At 49.9% G+C, this 22,878-nt stretch overlaps 1 protein-coding gene across 1 annotated transcript; it reads left to right on the top strand.

The window, feature by feature from the left end:
- Positions 1-3,189: 3,189 nt before the first annotated feature.
- Positions 3,190-11,651, top strand: ALDH4A1 (aldehyde dehydrogenase 4 family member A1; the record flags this gene model as incomplete). The annotated part of the gene is made up of 15 exons (XM_079545670.1): positions 3,190-3,215; positions 4,757-4,850; positions 4,939-5,031; positions 5,113-5,160; positions 5,312-5,467; positions 6,649-6,798; positions 6,896-6,970; positions 7,774-7,961; positions 8,235-8,308; positions 8,402-8,598; positions 9,371-9,418; positions 9,909-10,061; positions 10,229-10,350; positions 11,209-11,327; positions 11,539-11,651. 15 exons carry the CDS (start codon positions 3,190-3,192, stop codon positions 11,649-11,651), a joined length of 1,656 nt encoding a protein of 551 aa, XP_079401796.1.
- Positions 11,652-22,878: the final 11,227 nt, after the last annotated feature.

Below are 22,878 nucleotides of genomic sequence, written 5' to 3' on the forward strand. Positions count from 1 at the left end.
AGCTCTTTGCTCGTGTTTCCTTTGGCTGTGGGAAAAGCTGGGAGAATGTTTGTGCTGGAACTGCAGTATGGGGAAGTCTCCAGCTGTGTTGCACGTTTGTGAGTGCTTTATTTTAGAGATGATATTTAAAGCAATTATAATGCTGTGGTCAGTGCTAAATCACAGTTGAGCTCTGGTTGACCAAAGGGGTTGACCAGACTTTTCCATGCCGTGCTTCCATGGTGTAATAACACCCCAACGAGGATTTTCCACATTTTGCTTCAGGATTTTTGGGTTTTGTTTCTTATGCACTGCTCCAGGACTTGGGTTGCTGGGGGAACACGCAGGTTTTAGCGATTTGTGTCACCCAAAATGCTCCATTTTAAGCTTTTATTACAAGATAACTTTATCAGTGTGAGTTTTAAACAAGAGATTGCTGCACTGTATCCTGGTGTTAATGATGCTGGTGGTAGAGGTGAACTAGACATACTGCCTGCCAAATTCTTAATTCAGTCCCTCCCCAGCTGTTGGTGGAGAGGCTGGAGGTTTGACCCCAAGTCTTTGGCAGAGTAGTGAAGAAACACTTGATTATTTCTTGTTGTCTGTTTTTGTGTAGAGTTCTGTGTCTTAAGACCCTTCCGCGTCCGTGGGAGCCGTTCCGAGCTTCTCTTTTGCAGAAGCAACAAATTGTGTTGGCAGAAATGGGTTACTTGATGCTTCTGGAAACGACGATTCCCTCCTATCTAATTCCATAGGATCATAGAACGGTTGGGTTGGAAGGGGCCTCAAAGATCACCCAGTTCTGGGTTGGGTCTCTGTAGAGGAAATAATGCTTTAAAAACCCACCAGGCTGGGGTTCTTTGAGGGCCTTGCAACTGACAGCACCGTTTCCATGGCAGAGCTCCCCATCCCACTGGGCCACAAACCCAACGCTGTGGGGTTCGCTGCTTGAAATGATGCTCCTCCCATAGCCGTCATTGGAACCCCCAAAGGTTTATTTGTCATCAAGAAAGAGCTGAAGATGACTGAAAAGCTCAATCACCAAACGCTCCTTTCACTACAGGAAACACAATTTAGCCCTTGCTCAAGTGTACGTAGCTTCAGTTCTGCCAAAAAGAAAAAAAAAACCCAATTATTTATTATTTAAGGTGTCGGAGTGGAGGGTGTCAATGAATGAATCACTTCTCGTCAGTCCCTCTTTAGGTCATTGTAAGAGTTTTTTATACACATCAAAACAGACTACTGATGGGTGTTGGAACCTGTTTACCGTCCGGTTGTAAATATTGTGCTTTGTATTCTGTATATTGGCTTCTTTTAAAGAAAAAAAAAACAAACAAAAAACAAAAGAACTGGTGATGCCAGCTGGGATCCAAGGTGAGGATGGAGCAGCACCGGGTCCTGAGCTGAGCTGGGGGTGGATTTGGGCCCGTGGTGTCTGACACCACTGACGGCAGATTTGGGACCATGGAAGGCTCCTGTTGACCTGAATCCATTTTAGAAGGAGCAGCAAGAGCCAGAAGGACTCCAGCTCCTTTGATTTCCAATGGATTATTGCAGTTTTTCTTCATTAGTGCCAAAACCCACCGCTCAGTTCTGCTCGTCGCTCCCTCCGTCGTCCGTCTGTCCTTCCGTCCGTCCGTCCCGGCTCTGCTCTGCAGGAAGGGGGGGCTGTGCTGGGGGTCCCGGCTCTTTGGTTTCGAGGGGAAACAAAAAACACTTTAAATAAATACCAAACCTCCTGGTTCCTGCCTGTGCCTGCTCGTTCTTGTGCTGCAGCCTGCAGTGAAGGGGTGGGGAGGGCTGGGGGAGGGACGGCCGTCATTTCTTCCTGAAAACCCCAAATTTAGGGAATGTGGGGAATTCTGAGCCGATCCCAAACCACCCGAGTATGAAACGGAGACCTTTCAGCTGCTCACGTCCTTTGCGGGGCATTAAAGCACCCGATGCTCACCCAGCCCCGGCTGCTTTGCAGCCCAGCTTCTCCCTGCCGAGGGCCAGGGATCCATTGAGGGCTAAAATTTCACTTTGTTCAAGTTTTTGTTCTTTAAGGAGGTGTTCTTTAAGGTTCCCTTAAGCTGCTTTCCCTTCCCCCTGAGCAGGGCAAAGGCTGCAAGCAGGCCTCATTCGGGAGCGTTTTTCTTTTCTTTTTTCTTCTTTCTCTCCTCTTTTTCTGTTTATTTTGCCTTTTTTCTCCTCTTTTTTTTTTTTCTTTTTTTTTCTTTTATCCCCTTTCTCTCTTTTCTTTCCTTCTCTTCTCGTCTCCTTTTTTCCTCTGCTTTTTCTCACCTTTTTCTCCTCTCCTTTTCCTCCCCCCTTTTTTTTTCCTTCCCCTTTTTTCCCTCCCCCTTTTTTTTCTCCTCCCCCTTTTTTTCTCCCTTTACTTCCCTTCCTTATTTCTCCTTTTTTTTCTCCTCCCCCTTTTATTTCCCCTCTTTTTTCCTCCCCTTTCCCACTCTATTTTCTTCCCTTTTCCCCTTTTTTTCCTCCCCTTATTCCCCCTTATTTTTTTTCTCCTCCCGCTTTTATTTCCTCTCTTTTTTCCTCCCCTTTCCCCCTCTATTTTCTCCCTTTTTCCTTTTTTTTTTCTCCCCTTACCCCCCGCCTTATTTCTCTCCTTTTTTTCCCCTCTCCTTTTTCTTCCCTTCTCTTTTTTCCCCTATTTTTTTCCTCTCCCCTTTCAACCCCCCCTTTCCCCTCCCTTTTTCCTCTTCTTTTTCTCCCCTTACTTTCCCTCCCCTTTTACTCCCCCCCACGCTCACTTTTCTCCCCATTCTTCCTCTCCCCTTTTTCTCTTCCCCCCCCTTTTTTTTTTATCCCTCTCTTTCCTCTCCTTTTTTTTCCCCCTTTTTTTCCCTCACCCCCTCCCCCTTTAAAGAAAAAATAATTAATTAATCGCCTTTATTTAATTATTTTCCCTTATCTTTACGCTCCGCCCCTTCCTACGTCCCGGCCTCAACCACTGCCTCTCCGCACCCGGGTTGATCCCCATCACCGCCCTCCAACCCCGCAGACTTTACACCTCGATCCCGCATTCCCCGCGCGTTGGCCTTCAACCCTCGGCTGCCGGCACCTCTCTTCCTTTATTCTTTATCCCACAACAGCGATCCATCCTCTGTTGTTTTTAATAACCTCGGGGTTTTTTCGTTCCTCACCCTCCCCGCCCGGAGCGTTGCGGGCGCTGCCGTGTAAAACCTAGCGGAGCGTTGCGGGATGTGGCGGGCGCTGCGGGGCCGCGGGTGAGTGCCGGCCGAGCCCACGTCCCCCCTGCTGTCCCTTCGTCTGTCCCCCCCGTCTGTCCCTCCGTCCCGTCTTGTCGTCCCTCTGTCTGTCCTTCCATCCCCTCGTGCCGCCCCTCTCCCCCTTCAGTCTCCTCCTGTCCCCCCCCAGGCAATTCCCACCAACCCCAAGCGATGCCCAATGGAGGAGGACACAACTCAAGGAGCCCCGCGGGTGCTTGGCTGCCCCCCGACCCCTCACCGCGGGCACCGACCCCACCGCCTTCCCAACCTTTGCCCCTCTCTCCGCCCCTTTGCGGCGGGCGTTGGAATGGCAAAAGCTCGGAGCTGCCACGCTCCGGTGCCCCCAACCATTTCCCCATCCCGTAGAAACCTTTGATCCAGCATCTTCAGCTTTTTTTTTTTTCAGCCTGGGAGCACCGAAACCACGTTTTGTTGGGGGAAAAAAGAGAAAAGAAACGGGTTTTGTTGGGATGAAACCAAACCTTGTTGGGTTAAATAAGTGTTTATTGGAATAAAAGCGTGTTTTATTGCAGTAGGAACACGTTTAGAGGAGGTAAAACTGCGTTTTAGGAGGATGAACTCGGGTTTTGTTGGGATAAAAAACAAAGTTTATTGGGGTGAAAATACGTTTTTGGGGAGAAAACCACATTTCATGGAGATAAACTCATGTGTTGTTGGGACAAAAACAAATTCTCTTTGGTTAAAAACACACTTTATTAAGATGAAACCACATTAAGATGAAAATGTGTTTTATGGGGATAAGCACACATTTTAATGGGATAAAGGCATGTTTTATTGGAGTATTTTTGATAAAAAACATGGTTTGGTGGGGTAAGACCACATTTTGTTGGTGTAAAACCTCATATTTGGGGGATAAACTCACCTTTTTATGAGATAAAACCGTATTTTGTTGTGACAGAAACACATTTTATTGTGATTAACCCAAATTTTGTTGGGATAAACCAAGGTTTTGTTGGTATAAATCCACGTTTTGTTGGGGTAAACTCATATTTTATTGTGATAAAACCATGTTTTATTGTGATAGAAACACATTTGATTGTGATTAACTCAGGTTTTTGTTGGATTAAATCACGTTTTGTTGGGATAAAACCAAATTTTGTTGGAATAAATCCACGTTTTATTTGGATGAAACCATGTTTTATTGTGATAGAAACCCAGGTTTTGTTGGGATAAACCCAAGTTTTGTTGGATTGAAAGTAGTGTTTTGGGGGATAGGCCCAGGTTTTGTTGGGATAAACGCAAGTTTTGTTGGGTTAAAGTCAATTTTTTGAGGGGTAGACCCAGGTTTTGTTGGGACAGATGCAAATTTTCTTGGGTTAAAATCAGTTTTTGGGGAGATAGACCCAGGTTTTGTTGGGTTAAGGTCAGTTTTTTGTTGGGATAGACCCAGGTTTTGTTGGGATAAAACCACATTGAAATAAAACCACATTTTATTGGGGCAAAATCCCACTTTTGGGGGGATCCAACCACCTTTTATTGGAAGCACGAGTGGGATTTCGCCATCCCTCCCTCCCTAGGCAGAGATGCTTGCACCATGCAGCCATCCAGGTGACCAACGAGCCCATCCTCGAGTTCAAGCCCGGCAGCCCCGAGCGCGCAGCTCTCCAGAAGGTACCCACGCATGGCATCACTTTGAGTCTTTCCCCCTTTTTTAAACCCATCTCCATCCATCCCCAACGCTGTTTTCTCCCCTCTCCAGGCACTTGCTGAGCTGAAGGGCCGGACTGAAGCCATCCCCTGTGTGGTTGGTGGGGAGGAGGTGTGGACGTCGGCGGTGCGCTACCAACTGTCGGTGAGTTTTGGGGTGAAATATCACGTTATGAGGGGTGCATCAATCAGACAGGGAATTATTGATGCTACGTTCTCTTTTCAGCCCTTCAACCATGCGCATAAAGTGGCCAAGTTCTGCTATGCTGACAAGGTGAGCACCCCGCTCCTGGCCCTTTTTCCCTTGAGTTTTCCTTATGGGGACGGCGCAGTGAGCACAGATCTTTGGGCAGATGGCCCTTCATCCCCCCACCCTGATCTTCTGTGATGAGCATCTCCTCATGGCTGCCATTCCCCTTCCACAGGACCTCATTAACAAAGCCATTAATGCCGCTATGGCTGCCAGGAAGGAGTGGGACTTGAAACCCATCCAGGACCGGGCCCAGATCTTCCTCAAAGCAGCTGACATGCTGAGCGGCCCACGGCGTGCCGAGGTGCTGGCCAAAACCATGGTGGGGCAGGTGAGTGGGATGGGGTGAGTGGGAGGGATCTGGGGTCTTGGGAAGGAGCAGTATGGGGTCTTGGGAGAGATTGAGGTGGGGTCTTGGGAATGGGGCTTTGGGAAGGATTGAGATCTTGGGAAGGTGTGAGATGGGGGGGGTCTTGGGAGGGATTGAGATGGGGTGGGTTTGGGAGGGATTGAGATGGGGGGGGTTTGGGAAGGATTGAGATGGGGGGGGTTTGGGAAGGATTGAGATGGGGGGGGTTTGGGAAGGATTGAGATGGGGGGGGTTTGGGAAGGATTGAGATGGGGGGGGTTTGGGAAGGATTGAGATGGGGGGGTTTGGGAAGGATTGAGATGGGGGGGGGGTTGGGAAGGATTGAGATGGGGGGGTTAGGAAGGATTGAGATGGGGGGGTTGGGAAGGATTGAGATGGGGGGGTTGGGAATGGGGCTTTGGGAAGGATTGAGGTCTTGGGAAGGTGTGAGATGGGGTCTTGGGAAGGAGCAGGTATAGAGTCTTGGGAGGGATTGAGATGGGGGGGGTTTGGGAAGGATTGAGATGGGGGGGGTTTGGGAAGGATTGAGATGGGGGGGGTTTGGGAAGGATTGAGATGGGGGGGGTTTGGGAAGGATTGAGATGGGGGGGGTTGGGACGGATTGAGATGGGGGGGTTGGGAATGGGGCTTTGGGAAGGATTGAGGTCTTGGGAAGGTGTGAGATGGGGTCTTGGGAAGGAGCAGGTATAGAGTCTTGGGAGGGATTGTGGTGGGGTCTTGGGAAGGATTGAGATGGGGGGGGGGTTGGGAAGGATTGAGATGGGGGGTTTGGGAAGGATTGAGATGGGGGGGGTTTGGGAAGGATTGAGATGGGGGGTTTGGGAAGGATTGAGATGGGGGGGTTGGGAAGGATTGAGATGGCGTCTTGGGAAGGAGTGGACTGGGGGCTTTGGGAGAGATTGAGATGGGGTCTTGGGAGAAATTGAGGTCTTGGGAAGGTGTGAGATGGGGTCTTGGGAAGGAGCAGGTGTAGAGTCTTGGGAAGGGATGATATGAGGCCTTGAGAAGGAACAAGAATGGGACCTTGGGAGGGAGTGGGGTGGGGTCTTGGAAGGAGTAGGATGGGGCCTTGCAGGAAGCCGAGCCCTCGTTGTAAAGGCCAAACCCCAATGCCATCTGTTGTTTTTGTTGGCCGTGACCAGGGCAAAACCGTCATCCAGGCAGAAATCGACGCGGCAGCGGAGCTGATCGACTTCTTCCGCTTCAACGCCAAGTTTGCACTGGAGCTGCAGGGCAGCCAGCCGCTCAGTGTGGAGTCCAGCACCAACAGCATGGTGTACCGTGGGCTGGAGGTGAGCAGCCAGGCAAACTCATGGCCGTGGGATGTCGTGGGGTGCCGTAAGGTGACGTAGGATGCTACAACCTGTCCTTTTCCTCTTCCTTCCATAGGGTTTTGTGGCGGCTGTCTCTCCCTTCAACTTCACAGCCATCGGTGGCAACCTGGCAGGAGCTCCGGCTTTGATGGTGAGCATCACGGAATGATGTTTCTCTGTTTTGTCCACCAGTCCCAACCCCAAATCTCTGGGGTCCTGACACTAAATCTCTGAGTGATTTGCACTTGGGGATGGAGGAGCTCTTTGGGGCCATTTCCAAAATTGGGTCCAAAACTGGGCGCCTCCATGCTCAGCCCAGCCACACCCTTCTACAGCCCCCCCTGAATTTTGTTATTAGGCTCAGGGGATGTTAATTAGTCAGGCATTCCCCTGGCTGCTGGGTAGACCTGTCCACCAAACAGCTTTGATGGGCAAGTGTTGGAAAAAGGGAAAATGTTCCCCACATCTGAGAAGTGCCCCGTCCTTGGAGACATTAAAGGCCAGGTTGGAAGGGGGCAACCAGCCCAATTCAGGAGTTGGAACTGGATGCTCCTTAAAGTCCCTTCCAACCTAAACCATTCCACGATTCACCTGTAGGTTGGGCTTTACACAGAGCGCAGCTTGGGGTGCTCTAATAGGTGGGTGTTAATTAGCCCTCAGCAGGTGTTAATTAATCCCAGGCTGTTCTCCTCTATGCACTGCACTACTGAACCTTGCTCATCGTTGCAGCGATGGTGACACAGGGCAGGTCACGAGCTGCAGCCATGGTGGGGGCACAGAGCCAAAGGGGTGGGAGCACAGCGGGGCCACTGTTCTGTGTCTTGCAGCCAATCCTGCTGTTTGTTTGGGCTCTGTTAATACATGCTTGGGAGGTTTCTCTGCTCCCTCAGCTGGCACTGGGTCATGTTAGGGCCGGAAGCCTCTCCTTGTGCACTCACTGTGCTCTGTCTGCAGGGAAACGTGGTGCTGTGGAAGCCCAGCGACACGGCCCTGCTTTCCAGCTACGCCGTCTACAAGATCCTGCTGGAAGCTGGGCTCCCTCCCAACGTCATCCAGTTCGTGCCAGCTGATGGACCCGTGTTTGGTGATGCTGTCACCAGCTCTGAGCACTTCTGCGGGCTCAACTTCACTGGCAGCGTGCCGTAAGTCAGGGTGGGGAAGCACAAGGAGCTGCTTTAACCAAAAACCGAGGAGTGAAAGGGGAAGAGGAACTTCTGCTCGGTGCTCTCTGCTCTGGGTTTTGCGCGGTGCCCGGTGCTTTGATATCCAGGGTCTTATTCTCACCGACATCTCTTCCATTTGCAGAACATCCCTTCTTCGGGGATGGCCAGATGGGCTTGTTGGGGTGTCACAGCAAGGTCAGGGCCCTGCCACACCTTTCCCAAGTTTCCCACACCTCCTCCTTTCTCCCCCAGGACTTTCAAACGCCTCTGGAAGCAAGCATCCGAAAACCTGGACCGCTACCGCAACTTCCCACGCCTGGCTGGAGGTGAGCTCGCGTTGTGGGGAGGGCGCACGGCGAATACCCATCCCTATACCTCGTGCTAACTCCTCTCTTTCTCCTTTTTTCTCCACCAACCAGAGTGTGGGGGTAAGAACTTCCACCTGGTGCACAGCTCGGCCGACGTGTCCAGCGTGGTGAACGGCACCCTGCGCTCCGCCTTCGAGTACGGCGGCCAGAAATGCTCGGCGTGCTCCCGCCTCTACGCCCCGCGCTCGCTGTGGCCCCAGATCAAAGCCAAGCTGCTGGAGGAGACCAAGAAGATCAAAGTGGGAGACGTGAGTGGAGCTGCCGGGCTGCTGAAGGGCTTTGCGGCTCAGCGGGTGGCTGATGGGATTAGAGACTGCGGTAACTGGCTACTAATTCCTATTGAACCGAGCTTTTTATCCACTGGTTCTCCCCACCACCACCACCACCCCTCCATCCTCCCCCTCCTTCATCTTTCTTTTTTTTTTTTTTATTTTTTTTTTTTTTTCAGTGATTAGAAATTAACTTGTAGCCAGCATCTGCGGGAAGGATTGTGCAAGGCGCTGAATACCGTGGGCTAATTGAAAAAGGGGAGGTTGGTCCCTCCAAACGGAGGCGTGCTTTGGGAAGGGATGCGTTGCTGTGGGAATTTCAGTTTTAGGATCAGCTTTTTGGCACAGTGTTGACCCCAGGCCCTGGTGGTTGCATGTCCTCGTGCTGTCTCCTCCACCTTTCAGCCCAGTGAGTTCATCAGGAGCAACCCACGTTGGTTGGACGCAATGATGTTGGAGGTCTTCTTCAACCTTAAGGATTCTGTAGTCCTACGAGTGGATATGGTGGGGTTGGGTTGATGGTTGGACTGGATGACCTTGGAGGTCTTCTCCAGCCTAATGGATTCTGTGATTGGGCACAGTGGAGATGGGTTGATGGTTGGATTAGATGATCTTGGAGGTCTTCCCCAACCTTAAGCATTCTATGAGTGGACATAGTAGGGATAGGTTGGCATGATGAATTGTGCTTGATGATCCTGGAAGTATTTTCTAACCTTCATGATTCTGTATTGTCTTTTCTTTGCCCCTGCAGCCTGTCCAGGACTTTGGGACCTTTTTCTCAGCAGTGATTGATGACAAGGTGAGCTCACGTGTCCTGTCTGCTTGAAGGTAGCACCACAAGGCTGCTGGTAGAAGTTTGATTGGTTGGGGCTCATTACACTTAGCAAAGCTTTGAGCAGTATTCCAGGAGAGTAACATACTCAACTGTCACATATTGCCCCATTCATGAAGACATTAAAGGCCAGACTGGATGGGGCTCTGGGCAGCCTGGTCTGGTGGGGGGCAACCAGCCCATGACAGGGCATTGGAACTCGATGATCTTTAAGCATCGATGCTGTTTAAGGTCCCTTCCAACCTAAAGCACTCTATGATATGTCACTGCCTCTTTTGAGAAGTGAGATATCTTGCTGAGAAGCCATCTCAGATATAAGGCTCAGTGCACAGCCCTCATCCTGAGCTGGAAGCGAGCAGCACAGTCCTGAAAAGCAGCACCCAAAGCTCACCTCCAGCCCTACTTCAACGACCAGTGTAAGGTTATGTACACCTTTCATTATCCTTCCTTTCCTCAGTCTTTTGCACGTATCAAGAAGTGGCTGGAACACGCCAAGACGTCCCCCAACCTCAGCATCTTGGCCGGGGGTGGCTGTGATGACAGCGTTGGGTACTTTGTTGAGCCATGCATCGTGGAGAGCCAGGACCCAACAGACCCCATCATGAAGGAGGTGAGAAAGGTGGAAAACACGGGATGTGGATCCACGTCTTGGGCAGCACGTTGGCTGGTTGATGGTTATTAGCTAACCTGGTGTTAATTTCGAGACGCTGGCGGTTGGAGGAGGCTGGTTTATATCAAATGGCTGAGCGATAATGATTTATTTTTTTTGCTTTTCAGGAAATTTTTGGACCCATCCTCACGGTTTACGTGTACCCCGAGGAGAGGTACCAGGAGGTGTTGGAGCTGATCGACACCACAACACCCTACGGCCTCACGGGGGCGGTGTTCGCCCAGGAGAGGTGAGCAGGGACCGAGCGGGGACAGGAGGAGGGGACAAGAGGAGGGGGCAGCCGGGGTGTTGGTCCTCCCATCCCCTCCCAGCCACTAGTCTATGTTCCAGCCCCTCAGGGCTTGCACAGTGTGCTTTTTCGGTTAGAAACTGGTTTCAAGAATCCTGTTCTGAGTTTTCTTTTTACCACGGGGAAAAAAGAGATTAGGAAAAGAATGAGTTATTTCGTTACTTCAGAAGCCTAGAAGAAAACAGGAGAGCTATTTCTAAGTGATGAGGAGAGCCAGAAGCTTTTTAGATTGTATGAAAAGCAAGTTGTTGCATTGCATCTTTGCGTTGTCGTATTGTATTGCTTCGTTGCGTTGTTGCATTGTGGTGTTCTCTTATTTAACACTTTCTGGTGTTGTTGTGAGAAAGTTTGAGGCTCACACAAGGCAGATATGGAATTAATTTTTCAATGAATATCTAAGAATAAACTAAATATTAGTGAAGCTAGTGAGCAGGTGTAGAATAACGTAGGAGGTCATTAAACCTAGCTTACTCGTCATTAGGATGAGTTGTCCTAACTTAGGAGGTCATTAAGTTGGGCTGTCCTTGGACTTCGGTATAAAGAAGTAACAAAAAAATAACAAAAAAATCTTGAAAAGGAATTAGAAGACAGAACTGCAGTCATTTAATTGAATTTCAAGCACACAGATCCCATTGGAGTGCGAGTTGAACTTGGCTCGGCAAAACATGCAGAGCTGGAGGTGCAGGTAAAGGAAAGCAGTGCCCAAATTTGTTGCTGTTAGGGTGAGGGTTAGAGTTAGAGCAGAGGCCCCCAGTTTTTATCATCCCCCCCATGCTGACATCCACCATCCCTCCCCAGGAGCATAATTGAGGAAGCCCGGAGCCGCCTGCGCAACGCAGCCGGCAACTTCTACATCAATGACAAATCAACGGGCGCCGTTGTGTTCCAGCAACCCTTTGGGGGCTCCCGCATCTCAGGTGAGACCCTTCAAAACCCCCTTCTTTCAGCAGCACGATGGGACGCATCCCCTCCAACCACATCTTTCACCCCGAGGTTCTACTTCTCATAGAATCACTCACGTTGGGAAGGCCCGCTACGATTGCCGAGTCCAACCATCAACCCATCACCCATGCCCACTAAACCACGTCCCTCACGTCCCTTTTTTTTTTCCCCTCCCCCCAAAAACAGGAACCAACGACAAGCCTGGTGGCCCCCACTACATCCTACGCTGGACCTCTCCTCAGGCCATCAAGGAAACCCACGTGCCTCTGTCAGACTGGCGCTACGCCTACATGCAGTGATGCCTTCCCCCAACCCGTGCCCTACTACTGGTGCTCGACGCACACCGTGGCTTCCTGCCACAGCCTTGAAAGCACTTCAATCAGCAGCTCTTTAGCAAAAGTTTTGTTTTTAGGGGGTGATTATTTTATTAAGTTAACTCACGCGAAAACAGTGTTAAAAGTAAAGAAAAAGGACTAAGTTAGCTGCAGCAAATCCACAGAGCACTGCGGCCTTTGGGAATCGATTCCTCTGCTCTGCTTTATCTAAGAGGGTAATGCCCCATGCTGCAGGAGTGACACTTCTTCCACCACATAAGGGCTTTTCCATAGTGTATCTCAAGAGCTAGCAGCACTGTGCCTCTGCAGAGAGCTTTGAGCTCACCACGGGATGCTGGATCCAGTTCCCCCTTTATACTTCTGATGAGTGTCCGATGCCCTCAAAGCATCCTTTATCCTTGGACAGAGCCTAGCACAGCAAAGTGAATGGAATTTAGGGACTTACCAGGAAGTTTGGTTTAAGGCAGTGTGAGATGCAGCGGGAGCCTTGAGCCTTAGCTTTTCCTGGCTTCTGAGCAACGTCTGCAGGAGGTACATTTTGCCAAGAGAGGGCAGCTGCGAGCTCGGCGCTGCTTAGAAATTATCCCAAGTGCCTTATTCTACTGCAGAAGGCACTTCCAAGGCTGCATCCCTGCCGTGAGCTCAGCAGCTCCCATGTGGTCCCCAAGTTTCCTTACCCATAGGGATGCCCAACTGTCCCCACGCGTCCTGTCGTTGATCCTTGGACGTCAGCTAAGAAGTGGAGGGGTTTTCTAGAACCCTCAGTGCCATTCTGCACAAGGGGCTGCAGCATCCCTCACCCCAGAGGCTATCAGGATTTGCAGATAGTGTGGCTAACCCTGTTACAGCTGCTGCAATAAGCACTGAAGTATCGATCTTGTCCGTGCCTGGGCCGGTATTCAGCCTGCAGGTAAAGAATGAGTTGCACTGACACCTGCAAATCCAGGCTTAGGTGATGCAAATCTCAATAAAATGCATTGCAAAAACTTTTTGTGCTGTTTTAATGAGTTATTTCTTCCAAACGTTGCCAAAGGATGAGCTGAGACAAAGCATGTGTTCAGTGCATGCGGTGTTTTGAGCAAGGATGGGAGCGATGAGTGAGAATAACACCAATAATAGTCATAAATAATGATAATAATAAATAATCTCCCATGGGGAAACTCCTCCTCCTTGCAGCCTTTGGGAGATAAAATAGCTTTGGTGTTGAATATAGGGGAAGGGGACATCCTTGGTGCCTTGTTCAAGGGAGCTGAGAGCCACTGCCTTTGGCTCAACGCCTTTTAGGACTTAAGGGCAGGGTGTCAAGTGGATTTTTGAGCCTTAACTCCGATTTTCATGGCTTTTGTGGCTTCAAATCAGCCCCCTAATGCTATTGAAGCAGTTGGCTTTTTGAAGTCGGGAGCGCACTGGGGGGGGGGGGGGGATCACAAGATTCCTTGGGTGCTTCCGTGCCTGCAGGGATGGGGAATGGAATTGCCTTAAGGGAGAGCGATGGGGAGAAGGGAACAGCTCTTCTACCTCTGGAAAAAAACAGCATCAGGGGGGAAAAAATGGTCAGAGAGATGCAGAGAGAGCACATCCAGCCCCACAGTGGGACTTTCCCACAGTGCAGATGGAAAACCCAAGCAGCAAGAAGGGGACGGGGCGTTGGATGTTGGCCCTGTTCAACAAATAAACGCAGCCCCTCCAAAATGCTGCGGAGCCGTGGAGAGCTTGCTAATATTTGGCATTTTTGTGCTAAAGCCTCAGGTCCTGGAGTCATGAGAATGCAGCAGGATGTCAGCCTCCAGCTAGAGTAAATAAAGCCTGGCTTCCATCCTTGGGGCTGGAGCTGCGTTGTGTGACCCTTTGGGACCAGAAGAAAATCCCAGAAAGCAAATAAAGGGGCACAGAGACCAGCCTGCTCCCACCTATGCCATGGGATGCTCTGGATTTCGGGGACTCCGATCCCACCGGTGCTTTGGGGATCAGCATCACACGCAGCATCGCATCCTTTGGGTGTTTAAAATGTATCAGCAGTGCCATCACCGCCGCTGTTTTCCATCCTTCAGTGATAAGGCATCGGCGTGTACACAGCACCCAGAAAATCACCGACAAACACCGCTTCCTCCCCCCTCCTCACACCAATTATTAACATTTATCACAGCGGCAAACCCGCTCAGGCTCTGTTCTCATTTCACATTTTCTTTCTTTTCTATGCTTTTAACACATATATTTTTTGCCCCCCACTCCACATCCTGGAGATCACAAACGTGACATTTCGGTGCCGGAGTCGCGGTGCCAGGCGGGCAGAGTGGGCAATGACAAATCAATTCTCCCCGGATCGTCCAGCAGTGCTGTCCAAAATGTTTAATTAGTGCAAAATCAGCCCTTCCGGCAGCTTTCCTTTATTATTATTATTATTATTGTTTTTAATTATTATTTTGTTTTTAATTTGTTTTCTCCCCAGCCTGCGAAAATGCACGACACCCCCAAGTGGGGCTCGAGGCGTAATAGTGGGGGAAGAGAGGAGCGAGTTGGAGTGGGTGGGTGGATGGATGGCTGCATCCATCCAAAATGTATTATGGGGTCCTGGGGGGGCTGTAGACATTAGGGTGAGTTGGGTTTTGGGCTCCCAGCTCCAAGCATCTCCATCAGTGTTCCTTGGGTGGAATAATGGGATGGAGTCTCTGCTAGGAATGGTGGCAGGGAATCCTCCAAAATGGGTCCTGGTGGTAAACTGAACCCCCATATTGCATTCATGGCACTCTGTGTATTCACAGCTGTGTGCCAACACCAGGGAATCCCTTCTTGGTGTTTGGGTGCAGAGCTGTGCTGTGCCCATTTTGCAGATGGGAATGTCGGAGCACAGCGATGGGAACAGCTGCACCCAGACCCCACTGCTGCCCCATTGCAAACAGCAGCAGAACATGGGGCTCCCAGCCTTTGGCTCCATCCACAGGAGTGACGCTGCCCCCCAGGAATGTACCCCCTCCCACCCCATCCCAGTGCAATGCTCTAATCCAGGGGACGCTTTCAGACAGCTGCACTGCGCAGAGCCCTGACATCAGCAGGCAGCTATGAGGTCTGCTTGGCACAGTGCTCCTTCTGTAGGGCTGGCTGCCTGAAAGGGGGGGAAACAGGGACACATGTATGGGATTTCATGTTCCCTGTTAGGGAGTGAATATGGGAGGAGGTGAATCATTGCCTTTTCTCCTACTTTGGCTACTGTGTTGGGAACTGCCTAGCCCTTTGTGGCAGCCCCATCCCTCTGTGGTGAATTGAGACTCCCCTAAAGGGCACAGGTGACCACTAAGCCTTTGATCCTAATTAGGACATGATGTATTTTCATCATGTCAGTGTTGTCAGCAGTGCTGGAAACTGCTCCTGGCCCAAAGCTCCCCAAGCGTTCCCATCTCTGAGCATCTTCATCCCCAAGCATCCCCATCCTTGAGCACCTCATCCCTGAGCATCCCCATCCTCGAGCATTCCCCCACCCCGAGCAACATCTTTGTGACGCTGATTTACTGCAGCCCAGCCTGTGGGGAAGGCGGTAATTCCCTGCCAACACCTGCATTTTCTGCCTCTCCCACTTGTCAGCTCCTTTTAACAGCAGCAGATAACTCGTCCCTGGCTCCTGATGGTGATTTCCCCCCCACGTTGGGCACCGGGGCCGGCAGCTGTGCATGGAGCAGCTCTCATCTTTCTGTTCCAACCCTGGGGGACTCAGCCGTAACCTCCACACTAAGGCTCTGGCACCATTTCAGACCCTTCCCCTGTCCCAGGCGGGTGCAAGCCAGCTGCGATGCCTCCTCACAGCCTGGGAAAATAACGCAGAGCTCGACTTTTCCTTGAGAGCCCTGAAATCCGAGTGGCCGCTGCTCCTGCTGCCCCCTCCCTTCCCTTTGCATTTCCCTACCCTACACAGCCTACACAGCCCTCGCTTTGGAATTTAGCGTTCTTCCTCCCTTGCCAGGTCTGGATTGGGCCACCCATCCAGCACCCTACAAGGACTCTCAACACTATGCCCACCCCCCCATGAACAACAACCCATTCCTTCACCACACCATCATTTTTTTGAGATTACATATCTAACTATTCCAAGATTTTCCTTGAAATCCTACTCTCCTCTTCCATGTCACTGAGACCATACCTATTGGATAAGGAGGTGGAACAACGTCTCTGTACCTCCTTGGGGTCACAGCCCACAAACCAAAGAACCCACATCTATTTCTTGGGAGATCCCTCAGTAAACTAAGCCACAGCAGTTGAAAAAGCCACTTATCCCTGATTTTAGATGTGCACTCATGGTGTATCTCGACAACAAGGTGTAAAGAGATTTCACAGCATCTCAGCATCACAGAGCACAGACAGCACATGGTTGGAGATGGACCCTCAGCCCCCCAGGAGCACCAAGTCGATGAGCACATCCCTGTTCTACCAACCAGAACCCCCCAGATGATGATTTCTGTTGTTGATTAGCATTAAGAACGAGTGTTACTGTTAGTATGCACCTCCTGCAGGAGGACAGGGCCTGTGGGAAGGGACCGCTGGGTCTCCAGCAAAGCTTTGGGTGCACATCCCAACCCACCCCATGGATGGTGGATCAACAATTTGTTCCAATCCCCCCGGCCTCATCGGGTTTCAGAAATGGGAAAGATGCACAGATGTGCAGCCTCAGTCCTATGGCTTTGACTTGAGATTGGATTGACAACCGTATGCAGTTGGATTTCGGATTCAGGTTCAGGCACAGCTGAGAGCTGTTATCGCAGCACTATGACCAAACGTGATCAATAAATTTGGTGGTGGGGACAGAAACAGACAGGAAGGTTTCCAGAGCAGGAAATCCAACCTTCAAGACAAAGCCTGAGCTCAGGAATCCTAATGCTGGCCTCCATCCACATTTGCCAATCATCACTCAAACCAAAATCTCTTGATGTTTGGCCAAAAAGCAGGTTCACAGATGCTGGTGTCAGTGCTGTGTCCTCCTTGGGGCAATTAAATGGGTTGTGAGGGGTTGGAGCATGGGAGATCTGATTCCTCTCCTCCAAAAGCAGGAATGCAGTGCTTCCAAACCACAAGAGGGGCTGGAGACCTTCTCCTACTCCACCTTGGCATTACCCTTGGCAATGGGAATGCAAGTTGGCGAGGTTCTTACTAGCTTCCCCATACAGCCTCCCAAATAAATATTTTAAAAATTCTTCCATATATTCCCCATCATTTCATCTCCACCCATACCTGGCCAATACAGAAAAGTAAAGTCTATGAGCAACACATCCTACATTTGCCCATGGGGGTCCTCAAATGGAGGAACATCCCTTTCCATGGCAGTCAGCGAGCGATTGAGTTGGAAAAGGAAAACTGGGGGTGGAGCAGCACTGGGCTGCTCATATCTAACATCCGTCTGCCCATTTCGGATTGAGCTTCCTGATAGAGAAGAAAGGTTTCATCTCCCGTGGAGATGGAATGAACCTGGGGCTAGCTGCTCCCAACCATGCGACGTCGAGGTGCCACGTCTCTATTTGTTATTTCAGGGAGGCTCCCGTTGCTCTGCATCACATTCAGGTGCTTTCCCATCACCACACACCCGAAGTGCTGGGGATGTGACAAAGCAAGAACAGCTCAGCTGACATCCTGTGAATTAATCAGTGAGAGGGACCAGCCTTGATTAAATTAGAAACTCGCCTACTAATAGGGATGGCCTTCGATAAACAAGGGATTGGGTGGGAATAGTAGGGAGGGAGCAGCATGAGAAGGGATGACTTAGGCCACAAACACAGAGAACTCTTGGGGTTAAAGGGAGGCTAGAACAGACCCCAAAGTATCATCTCCCATTTGGGGAGCATTTATCCCCACTTTCATACGTATGGAATAATGCTGAGAGCTCTGTTCCTGACCAAAAGAGGGAAAAAAGAAACAAAATGGGTGTTACAATAAGCTGCTGACTCTTCCTGGTGACAGAAGAAGGGATTTGGGATCAGATAAAGCACTTTCCTCTCTAACGCCTTGTCTGACATCAGAGCCTTGGTGCCACCAAAGGCCATGCGGCGCTGCGGAGCTCTCCCACCTCCTCCTCCCATCCTCCAGGCCTGTGCATCCTCTGCATTTTCCTGCTGGTGACTCACAGGCAGTTAAGTGTTGCCTTTTTTGCTCTTTTTCTTCTTTTTCTTTCTTTCTTCAGAGCAAACTAGGCGGCAGAGCAAGTTGCTTTGCAGCCCTCCCCACCTCCGCTATGCCAGCGAATTTCCAATTTTCAGCTAATATCAAGGTCGTGACAGAAAGCGCAGAGGCCCTGGTAGGACATAATGGCAGAAGAATTGTAAATGTTGCTTTTAGTGAATGCAGAATGAGGAAGGGCCAAGGAGGGGAAATTTTCCATTCAGCGTTGGCCTCTGAAAAGCGAATACATTTTCTCCTCCAGTGTGTCGCATTAGATTTCCAGAGGTGCTCGGCACCAGGTACATGTCATTAGTAACAGTTTGCGTGGTAATGAATCCTTTTATTTCTCTTCCACACAGCTCATGAATACATAAAGAGGCTGGTTTTAGTCGCATCTGGTTCAGCTGCAGGAGCCTCACATAACTTAATTTCGCATCCTCTTCTGTACGGTGGCAAGCGCAGCTGGGGCCAGCCTTAAAGGCACAGGAGGTTCTCAAAATCTGAGCAAAACCTGGGATTGGAGGTGAGAGTCTTCTTAGGGATGGCCCTGAGCTGTCCTCCTGGAGCCAGGCATCCTTTGTCGAACGGTGAGATGGACTTGGTTGGGCCATGGCAGCTATGGGTTGAGTTCAGCCATGGCAACATGGGGTTGAGGTGGGTTTGTTCATGGCAACATGGGGTTGAGGTGGGTTTGGCCATGGTAACATGGGGTTGAGGTGGGTTTGGCCATGGCAACATGGGGTTGAGGTGGGTTTGGCCATGGCAACATAGGGTTGAGGTGGGTTTGGCCATGGTAACATAGGGTTGAGGTGGGTTTGGCCATGGCAACATGGGGTTGAGGTGGGTTTGGCCATGGCAACATGGGGTTGAGGTGGGTTTGGCCATGGCAACATGGGGTTGGATGGGGTTTGTTTGTGGCAACATTGGGTTGCTTGGAGTTCGGCCATGGCAATGTGGGGTTGGGTTTGGCCATAGCAAGATGGGGTTGGTTCAACTGGGGCCATGTTAGGCTGGAGTTCAGCTGTGGCAACATGGGGTGGGGTTGGGTTCACCTGTGAAAGCATATGGTTGGTTAGGTTTGGCCACGGCAACACGGGCTTGAATTCAGCCTTGACAACTTTCAGTTGGGTTAGGTGCAGCCATGGCAATGTGGGTTGGGGTGGGTTAGGCCATGGCAACGTGGAGCTGGGATGGATTCAGCTGTGGCTATGTCAGGTTGATCTTTTGGGAACATGCAATAGCTCAGAGCAGCCCAGCGTTCCTCAGGCTTCTGGTGAACAAAGTCCTCTCTTGGAATTCATTTAATCCATGTCACCTCCCCAAACACAGGGAGCTTCTGCCCCCGTAACAAGTTTGTGATGAGAGAGCAAAGATCTGTTCTTTCTGCAAGCTCTGCCCTGGGATCATTGAGCTGACGGGTGAGAGCTGAGGCTGCTGGGGCTTTGCTGAGGCCAAACAATCACTGCCAGGAATTAGGGCTTCATTAACAGCCTCATAAAGCAGGCATGAGACTGTTGCCAACACGGCGTGATGCTGCTGTGCTTTCCTCTTCTGAAGTTTTATCTTTCTTAATTGCAATTGCTTTGTAATAATAACAATAAAGTGAGCATAACTAGAAAACTAATTAAGCCCAAACCTCACCCAGCACCACCTGAATCCAGACCTGTCTGACATTTCACTCCCTGAGCTTCCACCTGCCAACTGGAACTCGAGAGCAAGGCTGCTTCTCCAACAAGACCCAACCTGCAGTTTGCAGAGGCTTTGAGAGATGGGATGCTGGGCAGGCACTGAGATATGGACCTATGATGGGAGGGAGCTGAACTTCACGTATTTCAGCTGAAGTTTTGGGGAGAACACCTCTGTAGGCACTATTAGATTGTCCCCAAGCCAGGCATGGTCCAGTGGTAGGCAATATTTGATAGTCCCCATGGTCCCATAGGATAAATCCCTTTCAATGGGGACTTCAACCAAATAATAAAACAAAACCCTGGGTTTAGAGTAGCTTATGGGCTTTGCAGGGTGAAGCTGATCTCTGGGCATAAGTACCTGAAGTGGGGAGCAGAGGCACAGCGGAGGCTGAGGCAATCCCATGGTGCAGGTTTTGTTTGGTCAGTGACATTCTGTGAGTGGTGTCATCCCCAACACAGATCTCTGAAACATTTTGGGAACGTTTTAAATTGAGATCTGAGCCTTGCAGAAGTGTCGGGCTGAGAGGCAGGTTGGGTGTGCTCAGATCTGGGCCAGGGCAGCCTTAAGGCAATGGTGACGGGCAACAGCTGAAGCAATCCCAAATCCCCACCGTGGGGAGAAGCGGTGCCTCTTCCAACAGAGCAGTGTTAGGTTTTCTAGGTGAAGAGATTTCCAAGAATAGAGTAACAAAAACATACAATTGTTTGTAATGGGTTAAGAAATCATTTCCTGCGCAATCCATGTCCACTCTGCCAGGCAGCTGCAGGTAACTGCACTTTGAGGCTTTGCAATAAACTCCTCTGCAGTTTTCCGACAGCTTTTGTCATCAGCGTAACTGAATTTACAATGGACGTGGAGTATTTCTCCCTTGCTGACCTGCAGTTGTGCTGAACACAGACCACAGAATGCAAATTTGTGGTAAGAAACCTCTAGCTCTTGTGGTTTTGGGATTAAAACCTTGGAAATGAGGTCAACACACCTCGAAGCCACGAGGCTGAAAATGCGCAGCTCCCTGTTGCCCTGTGGGTGTGCAGACAGGGACCAGTTGTGGAGAGAGGACCAAAGCACCAACACATCACTGATTTTCAGTGCAAGAAGGGGCATTCATTCTCCCATCGTAGGATCACAGAACCATTAAAGTTGGAAAAGACCTCTAAGATCACCCCAATCCGTCCCCACCATGCCCACTGACCTCAGTGCCACATCTCCATGGTTCTTGGGCACCTCACAGGGACAGTGACTCCCCCCCCTTCCTGTAAATCCACTAATGGTCATTAGCTTAAAAATATGCTGTTTAAGACTGCAAGTCAGACAGTAAGCAGAGCAGAGCATCTCCAAAGCCTAACCCTAACCCTGCTCCTACCCCTAACTCACATTCCCTTGTTCCAGGAATGATGGACCCCAGGACCGTTGGTGACCCATTGGGTTGGGTGCCCAAACCTCCACTTCTCTCAAGACACATAAATGGGGAATTCAACCCCAAATAACTTAGCACTTTGCAAAAACTACCAACCAGGGCCATCTCCTCTCCTTGCTCCTACAAACTTCCTCACTCTTCCTGTTTCCCATTCATCGGAGCCTTCCCCTATCCCACATCCCCCTGGTCCAGGTATGATCAACCCCAAGAAGCCCCACCAGTCAGTATCCCATTGGATCGGGTGCCCAAATGTACGGGGCATCATTTCAGCTCGTCGCCCTACTTCTCCAGCTATGAAGAAAGAACATAATGGAAAAACAATTAAAAAACAGAAGAGAGGAATAAGAAAAAAAACACATCATTTTAAGGCAGAAAGGGGGGGCCAGGAGATGCACGGAGCCAGTAGATAACCAGCAGATGTGATTTTTGCAGATAAGCGTAGTAATTTAGATAAATCTGGAGGCTTTAGAGCCTTTCGCTTGCGTTCCTTTTCTTTCTGTCTGATTTTTTTTTTCAATTTTATCTCGCGAGTCAAGAGGAGGGGGAGCAGGAAGGGGGGAGCCTAATCTTTGGGTACTTTTTCTTTTCTTTTTAATGTGTTTTTCCCCAGAAGGTGGGATGAGGCCGCTCTCCCCCCACGCACATGCACACACGCAGACGCACACAGAAGATGGGGCTCTCTGTTTTTTAAGAGCGGCGGACAAAAATCAAAATATTTGAAAATGTATTTCATGGTAATTATGTCATATTTCATGGACTGATGCCACTACTGAAAGAGAGCCTGAATGCCTTAATTTGTATAGAAATTGTAATCATTTGTTCATTTCAAGGTGAAAATTGCATTTTTTAATTTAAATTGTATCCTGCGTGATAGTCTATTATCTAGTAAAATTGTCTCCATGTCTGAATGCCTTATATGCAGCTGCAATGCTTGTTACAAATCCCGTTATATTCATAAAAGCTTTGTCGACGTCTCGGGAAATGCGAACAGTTTCTTGTGGGTTTCTTCTCTCTGTTGTGTGGTTGTTTTTTTTTTTTCCTTTTTTCCCCTTTTCCCTCCCATTCTCATCCTCCCTCCCCTTTCCTTCTTTTATTTATTTTTTTTTTCCCTTTTTTTCCCATATCTACTATTAATAACAATTAGCCTGGCTACACACAAAAGGCAATTCTGCGCGTCGTTGGTTTCGGAGCGCGGCACCTCGAGGTGGTGTGTTGGTAGGGAGCAGGGGGCAACGGAGGAGAAAAGGATGGAAAACCCAATGTGTTCTGCCCTGGGGATGGGAATTCTGCACTAAAGTCACCGTGGGGAGGAGAGGATGGGACGAGTGCCCCATTGATGCTCAGCATTAGGAAACTGAGCGCCGCTCGCTGCAGGAATGCAGGATGAGCCGTTGGGTTACTATAAATCAGCCAAACCTGTTAAAATTCTGGGCTGGTTTGTGCCGGGTGAGAACGTGGCCCGCCCAGGATGGGATATTAATTATATTAATCCTTCAAAAAGAAAGAAATGGGCCTCCCAAGGAAATCCTTTTTCAGTCATTTAATTCCCTTTCATACACCTCTCCCTGCTCGGAATACCCTGATTTTATGCAGGTCCACAGCCCATTATAATAAACTTCTCTACACCTATTCTGCAAAGAAATTGCCCATGGAATGCTGCGAGGCTGAAGGCTGCTGCCAGCACAGCCACTCTCTGACTGTAACACCTGAACGTGTCAACCAGTGTGGGCTCATGTAAGTCACTTAACCTTCACCTCTCCGTTCCTAAAACCATCATCTCTGAAACCATCGTGTTACAGTGGGGCTGGGATGGGTAACATGATGGGGAGGAGGAGAAATCAGAGCTGGTGAAAGCGATTTTTTTTCCAAAATATTTTGGTTTTATCATCAGGATTTTTTCCAAATTGTCTTCTCTTAGTAAGTCCCGAGTAAAGAGAAATGAGCATA

This window comes from Tetrao urogallus (assembly GCF_951394365.1).
Source record: "Tetrao urogallus genome assembly, chromosome: 21".
In the NCBI taxonomy this organism is placed as follows: Eukaryota; Metazoa; Chordata; class Aves; order Galliformes; family Phasianidae; genus Tetrao; species Tetrao urogallus.